At 41.6% G+C, this 7,423-nt stretch overlaps 1 protein-coding gene across 1 annotated transcript; it reads left to right on the forward strand.

The window, feature by feature from the left end:
• Positions 1-202: 202 nt before the first annotated feature.
• On the forward strand, positions 203-7,423 carry LOC110089077 (macrophage metalloelastase). The gene is made up of 6 exons (XM_020811856.3): positions 203-570; positions 2,291-2,511; positions 2,603-2,748; positions 4,018-4,143; positions 5,901-6,062; positions 7,274-7,423. Exons 1-6 carry the CDS (start codon positions 460-462, stop codon positions 7,285-7,287), a joined length of 780 nt encoding a protein of 259 aa, XP_020667515.2. The 5' UTR covers positions 203-459; the 3' UTR covers positions 7,288-7,423.

Consider the following 7,423-nt stretch of genomic DNA (forward strand, 5'->3'; position numbering starts at 1 on the left):
AAATTTGCTTTCTCCTATTCTTCCCAGACGCTTAAGTGGTTTTCTCATCGGATCATAAAGAAGAGATAACCAAACCACCCACCCATTCATTCTCAACAAGGAAATATTAGCTAATCTATCTGACAAAGGAATGGTCCACAACCGCATTTAAGGAAGTCGGCTTCTCAGTATAGTGTGGTATTCAGCAAATGACACAGGACAATGATGTAGACCATTTCCTATGTGAAACTGGCACGACTTCATGTTTTCATTTTCACTTATTGCAGAATTCAAATTCTAAAAATATTACACAAACATTTTTTAAAAAACCCCGCAAACATGTAAATGTGACAAACTGAGTCATGAGGGGGGCACCACCAGATAGCTAGAAAGCTCTATATAAGTTCAGCCTTTTGGGCTGATAGACATCACAGATCAAAGACTTCCTCCATCAATACAGAGCATCCAGGAAAGGCCATCATGATGAATTGCCTCCTAATCTTCACTTCACTTTTTCTGCCTTACAGCTTTGCCATCCCTATACCTTCTAATCTTGAAGAGCCAGGTACTGGAGACCTGAAGTTTCTTGAGGTATGTAGCATCATCAATGCTTTTCAGCATTATGTCCCATGAATTGTCTTAATTTGAGTTGTACTCAGAGCAAATGGAATGGAATGTATAAGTACAACACTGATTTGAAAACTAGATTTGTTGGGTCCAAAATTGTAGTGGGCATTTTGATTTTCATTTTCTTTCATACCTCTGTAAGTAAAATGTAAATTTTGTAGATGACATGTGAAGAATTACATATTGACCTACATCCCACCTTTCTTGCATTGTGGCATGCAAGATTATGTACACTCGGTTCCAAGACGGTTTCTGCATCCAGCAGACCAAGAGCAGAACATAAAAAGCTACCCAAGATATTTTGCTATCTAAGGCAAAGAGGATTATGTACACCCTCCAATTCTGCACACATTGGGCATCAGGGCTTTCTGTTGAATATTTCTTCATCACTGGTGGTGGAAGAATGTTCTCCATTACATCTCAGGAAGCAGGCTAAGTTAGCAGGATGCAGCATCTGGCCCCTACGACAACCACCTCACTCTTCCTGATAATAGGACTAGTCCTAGAGGACGTCTTGTATTGGCCAGTCTCATGTTAGTATTTGCCAAACATGGAGAAGCAGAAAGAGCTATTTTTCAAAGTGCTGGTCGCTTGACGGGCACCTGTCTGGTGGCATGGACAGCCCCTTCCCAAACAGCAACTTCTGTTTCCGTTATCATAGCTATGCACACAATAAATACAAACAAGATACTGGCTCTTGAGTCAGACCATTGGTCTCGACACCCATTGGCCATGGATCTTCAGGGTGTCACCCAACCTAAACCAACAAATGCATTAATTATTCAAAAAGAAGGACGGGAAAACTGTGTCTCGGGTCTGCTGACAATGTCCCGAAGCAGAGGATGTTTTTGTGTGCATTTGTTTGTTTCGAAACATTCCAGGAGAGGAGTGTCTTGATAGGAGAAGTGCCACATCAGCCCTAAAAATACAAAAATCAAAAGCAGAAATGAATGCCTTTTCATTTCTGGTCTTATTTTTAAAGCATTTTCAGGCCTGGTCCATCCCACAGAGGGAGCTTTGGTTGATTTAATTAAAATTGATTTATGGCAATCCTCACAGGGGATTTCTGCGTATGGAGTACTCAGAAGCGGGTTGCTGCTCCCTTCTTCTGGAAGGGGAATGTGCAGCTTGCCCACGGCTACACAAGCTGGCTCTTCTCGCAGCGAGCAGAGAGCGGAATCGAATTCCTGAACCTAGGCTTTGCAGTCAAGTACTCCTTTTCACAAGGGACATGGTGGCACTGCGGGTCAAACCGCAAAGACTCTGGGCTGCAAGGTCAAAAGATCAGCAGCTTGAATCCACACAGCGGAGTGAGCTCCCGTCGCTTGTCCCAGCTCCTGCCAACCTAGCAGTTCGAAAGCATCTAAAAATACAAGTAGATAAATAGGTACCACCTTGGTGGGAAGGTAACAGCATTCTGTGTCTAGTCGCGCTGGCCATGTGACCACGGAAACTGTCTTCGGACAAACGCTGGCTCTACGGCTTGGAGACAGGGATGAGCCCTGCCCCCTAGAGTCAGACACGACTGGACAAATTGTCAAGGGGAACCTTTACCTTTGCCTACTCCTTTTCACTGAGCTCCCCTACCAGCCACAGAGGGAGCTAAGGAAGGAAATTTGACCCCTGCACTTACCAAACTTGTCCACTTCTGCTCTAAAGTGACTTCTAAAATTCCCCAATCCAGGTGTATCTCGATAAGTTCTTCCCATCCGTTCATAAGACAGCGACTCTTGGCCTGGAACAGCGACTCAGGGAAATGCAGAAGTTTTTCCATGTGACCGTCACGGGGAAAATGAATCGTGAAACACTAGAGGTAATGAACCAACCTCGCTGTGGTGTCCCAGATGCTCCAGGATACAAAGCTGCAATAGGATCAAGATGGGGAAAAACAATCCTTACTTACAGGTTGGTTATATTTCGGCTTCATTTATGCTTGTTTTTGAAGCACCAAAAAGTACTGCTTTCTAAATATTATTTTTCTCCCTGTGGCCAAAAGGATTAACAACTACACCCCTGATATGCATCCAGCCAAAGTGCGGGAGGTGATAGCAAAGGCATTCAAAGTGTGGAGCGATGTGACCCCACTGCAGTTCAGGAGAACAACAGGGCCTGCTGATATTGAAATCCTGTTTGCCTCTGGTGGTAAGTCTTCTCACATTATTCCGCTGGCTGGGGGTAAAACAACGCCATACCACATGTTTTTCCCAAGCAGAGGCACAATGTAGCCATTTCCAAAAATGAATGAATGGATAAACAGAGATAGAATTTCATTTTTAAAGAGAACTGTAAAATCTCTGGCTTATGTTGTTGTTGTAAGGAGTATTTTTACATGCCACGGAATATGGTTTTAATTTATGCCCTCTTTTTCTCCAAAAAGTGGAACCCAAAGCAGTTATGGAATATATATTTTCTACAAGGAACAAGCCACACGGCATAGCTGAGATCTTTTGCTCATTTAAAGATATGAAAAACTCTCAATCTTTGTTTTGTTTCATTTCTTCAAATCCGTGCAGTTTCTTCCCATCCGTGTTTCCTATTGGGCCAAAAGACTTCGTGTGCATTCATGTCTATTTTAAACACATTTGCCAACTGTGTGCATTTACTTGCACATTTTACTGAATACAGTACCTGTATTTCCCACTTTAGTTGCTCTTATCCTAAAATGTGCACACCCTTTCTCTGAAATACCATGCAAGGCTTGAAAATATACAGTTCCTGAAGGCAAAATGTTTCTTCTGCACTGAACCACAGGGGGAAAAAACTACTTTGAATCCAACAAAACTCTTTTCCAAACAGAAGAGATTTTTTTTAACCCTATGTGCTGAAAAAAATAAGGAGGCTGGCTTTGGTCACTATGAATGGAACAAGGGGAGATCATTTGTTGATTCTTCTTAGACAGCAAACTGTCCTGAGCAAATCCTGACACAGATGACAGAATACAGTACAGTGGTGCCTCGCTAGACTATGATACTCCGTTCCAATGAAATCGCTGTTTAGCGAAATCATTGTCTAGCGAAAAACATTTCCCCATTGGAATGCATTAAAACCTGTTTAATGTGTTCCAATGGGGAAGAATTGTCGTTGTCTAGCGAAGATCGGCCATAGGAAAGCTGCTTTGCGAAACACCGATCAGCTGTTTAAATCGCTGTCTTGCGAAGCTTAGGTCCCGAAAACACCTGTTTGCGAGCACGGAGGGAGCTGTCAAAATCGTCATCTAGTGAAAATCGGTTTGCGAAGCAGGGACCAAACATTGTCCAGCGAAATTCCCCCATAGGAATCACTATCGCGATTGCAAAAAGCCAATGGCTAGCGAAAAAACTGTCATGCGGGGTAACTGTCTAGCGAGGCACCACTGTATTTTGGTATTAACAAAAACGTTATTGTTCATTTTACATTTACTTTCATTTTTAGCACATGGAGACTATGCCCCTTTTGACGGTAGAGGAGGAGTCTTGGCTCATGCTTACTTTCCTGGATCAGGCATAGGGGGAGATGCTCATTTTGACGAGAGTGAGCAGTGGTCAGAATACAACCGGGGTAAGGCGTTCTTTAAGTTGCATTTTTATCTGATTGACAGATTATTGCTTGTGTTTCTTCTATTCCATCTTTCAGTGAACAACATAACCACAGAAGCTTACAAGTTATTAACTATAACCAAAAAAAGTCATAATTCATAAAATAATAAATTTTATGAAAAATAACCTCAGGGATGAGAGCATTGATGGCCTCTGGTATACACCAGAGGTGGGGGGCTCATCCTGCCACTCTGTGATGAGCCCCTTTCTGATCCTAGAGTGCTCCTAGATAAAAGCTTCTTGAAATATTAAAATTAGCTGTCAACCTCTTCATGTTGTTCCTCTCCTAACTGAGGCTGGATGTCATCATAGCCATATTGACTTTGTGTTGACACAGCCCTAAACAGGAATGTTATGTTGCATCCAAAATAGTTTCCCAAGTTCTTCTAACCGTAATGTCTTTTTTCCCCTTCCTACTTGTCTTGTTTCATGTCTTTTACCTTGAACGAACAGCTTTCAACATGATAATCCGCACTTTTCGTTTCTGTTTTCCAGCTGCCATATGTTAGCTTTCTGCCTTTTATGTATTCTGATCTTTATTCGTGTGTTCTAGTACTTCTTCATTGTTCACCTTCTCGATCCAGAACATGCTTAGATTGATATGAAACTCAGAATTCACCTTTTTGTGTGTGTGTGGCTCCCACATTTTCATTTCCAAAATTGTATCAAAATGTCACAAATAAAATGCACGTTAATACATATGTTAAATATGTACATTTAAAGTATCTTTTGATGGAAAATAATATCTTTCCATGGCATATCCTGGAACAAGTTTTACTTAGGATCTCCCTTAAAACCTTGTCATCACAATATCTAGAAGGAATAATATGGCACTGGCTACTTGTATACTTGACATTTTGAGGCGAATCATCCCCTCTTCTGCTTTTACCATTGGCCGGCCTTCATATATGGTTGAGTGAACAATAATGATAACTAGAGGTGGGGATATTCATATACGAATACCCCAATCTCTAATGATAACCCTTGTAGAGATCATTGCAACTTCAACCTATGCTTGAAGACAACAATGGTCAGAGCGGGTCTAATATCAGAGGAAATAATATTCCATACAATGGGGGCTACCACACTAAAGGCCCTGTTATGTTAAAAGTGCAGTGTAGCCATCAGAAACAGGGGCCACCCCCAGGACTGCTTCAGAGACCAAACTGGGTATGAAAACAGAAGATAATCTATAAGACAAACTCAATTTCAGATGGAACAGCAATGAGTGTGTCTGCAGTACCACAAACCCGATTACAGTGGTGCCTCACTTAACGGCGATAATCCGTTCCAGGAAAATCGCTGTTAAGCAAAAACATAGGAAAGCGAAAATAAAAAGCCCATTGAAATGCACTGAAAACCTTTCAATGCATTCCAATGGGTTAAAAACTCACCGTCCAGCGAAGATCTTCCATACGGTGGTCATTTCTGGTGCCTATATAGAGAGGAATCCATCCCTAAACACAGCGGGGAGCCATGTTTATTACCCAGCGGCCATTTTGAACCCGCCGATCGACTGTTAAAAAAACATTATTTTGCGAAGAATCGGTTCCCGAAGCAGGGAACCAATCATCGCAAAGCGAATGCAAAAACAATCACAAAAACGTCGTCGTGAAGTGGATTTGTCGTAATGCGAGGTAATCGTAAAGCGGGGCACGACTGTACCTTACATGCATTATACTCACCTGTGTCTCTTCTGTTTTTTCTCCTGTGTTTCAGAGACCAACCTGTTCCTTGTTGCTGCACATGAATTTGGCCACTCTTTGGGACTGAGCCATACAAATGTCCAGGGGGCTCTGATGTTCCCTTCCTATTCTTACAGGAACCCAAATAACTACAAACTACCTTATGATGATAGGCAAAGAATCCAGAGATTATATGGTAATGTCAGTGTGAAATGCTCCCACAATGTTTGGGAATGTCCTTTCCCTCCCCCCCTTTTTTTTAAACCTCAGCGCTGAAAAGCTATATTGGATATGCAATTCTGGGGATTTTGCTCTCAAAAGCTAACTTTCCTGAACTCTGGTGTCTCATAATAATAAGGGTCTCTCTAGCTCAGAGGTTCTCAGCCTTAGGTTTTCAGATGTTCTTGGACTACAAACCCCCCCCCCCCAGGAATCCTGATCAGCACAGCTGGTTGTGAAGGCTTTGGGGAGTTTGACAAGAGCTCAAAAAGGTGCCAGTTGGGGCGCCCTGGGGACAAATTGGTGTGTTTGTCATGTGGGTGCTGGGAAAAAAAGAGTGAAACAATCTGCCCCATCAATGCACCCCAAAAAAGGGGGTACAAATTCCCATCCAGACATGCTCTTGGTCTATTTTCCTTTCACACCATCAGAGACCCAGCCACCATTTCAAGACTGGCCACAGGGCTATAATCATGTTATTTTAAAAAGGATTAAAACTATTTAGGGAAATAAAATCACCTTTCTGAAGAAAGAGCCTTCCCTCTGCATTTGTCTCTTTAAATGTTGTTTTTGTATAGTGTACACAGAAATGGCCTACGGCTCTATATTGAAACCCAATATAAAATATACCAAAGGTTTTGTAGCAGAACTTAGGGTCATGCTATAAGGGAAATATGTGTGAAATAATCACACTGTCTCTTCAAATATAACTGAGCAGTCAATACATCTGTGGCTGCAGAAGATTAGTAATGGTGTAACTTAAAGTGTTTCTTGCATCATGTCAGATAACTAACACATTTATTATGGCATAAGCATTCATGGATCGGAAGTGCCATGAAAAATGTGTGCATGTCTCTTCCACCATCTACTGGGGAACATGAAAAGACAGGTGCTATTGTACTTATGTCCTGCAGATGGATTCATTCATTCATTCATTCATTCATTCATTCATGGGTGGTCACTGTGAGGACAGAATATGGGACCTTGGTCTGGCCCATCAGCCCTCTTTCTGAGTTCATAGGCCATAAGAAATATGTTCAATGCCAAGATACCACAAGACAACTCTCTGGTAATGGCAAAGTGAAATGTCTTCCCGAACAAATCTCATTTAAAGATGCTTGATATACAATCGTCCTGCTTGCACGCTCATTCTTGACACTTGAACAGTATTTTTTTTCTTTTCTCCAGGAAAAAGAAAATGAAACTCTCGTAGAATCTTCTTAAGCATCTGAACGACATGGAATGTTTACATATTTTGCACAAGTCACGTTTATTTTAGAAAGGAAAAAAGTGCTTTTCAATAACAAAGCAATTAATAATAAAGCAACATGCAATCAA

The sequence above is a fragment of the Pogona vitticeps genome, chromosome 3, assembly GCF_051106095.1.
Source record: "Pogona vitticeps strain Pit_001003342236 chromosome 3, PviZW2.1, whole genome shotgun sequence".
In the NCBI taxonomy this organism is placed as follows: domain Eukaryota; kingdom Metazoa; phylum Chordata; class Lepidosauria; order Squamata; family Agamidae; genus Pogona; species Pogona vitticeps.

What these genes read in the sequence shown, in the direction of transcription:
- LOC110089077 (XM_020811856.3), top strand. Translation starts at nt 460, where the DNA reads ATGATGAATTGCCTCCTAATCTTCACTTCACTTTTTCTGCCTTACAGC. An exon ending in AATCCTGTTTGCCTCTGGTG is followed by an intron (nt 2,749 to 4,017) that starts GTAAGTCTTCTC and finishes TTTCATTTTTAG; the next exon opens with CACATGGAGACTATGCCCCT. An exon ending in GTGGTCAGAATACAACCGGG is followed by an intron (nt 4,144 to 5,900) that starts GTAAGGCGTTCT and finishes CCTGTGTTTCAG; the next exon opens with AGACCAACCTGTTCCTTGTT.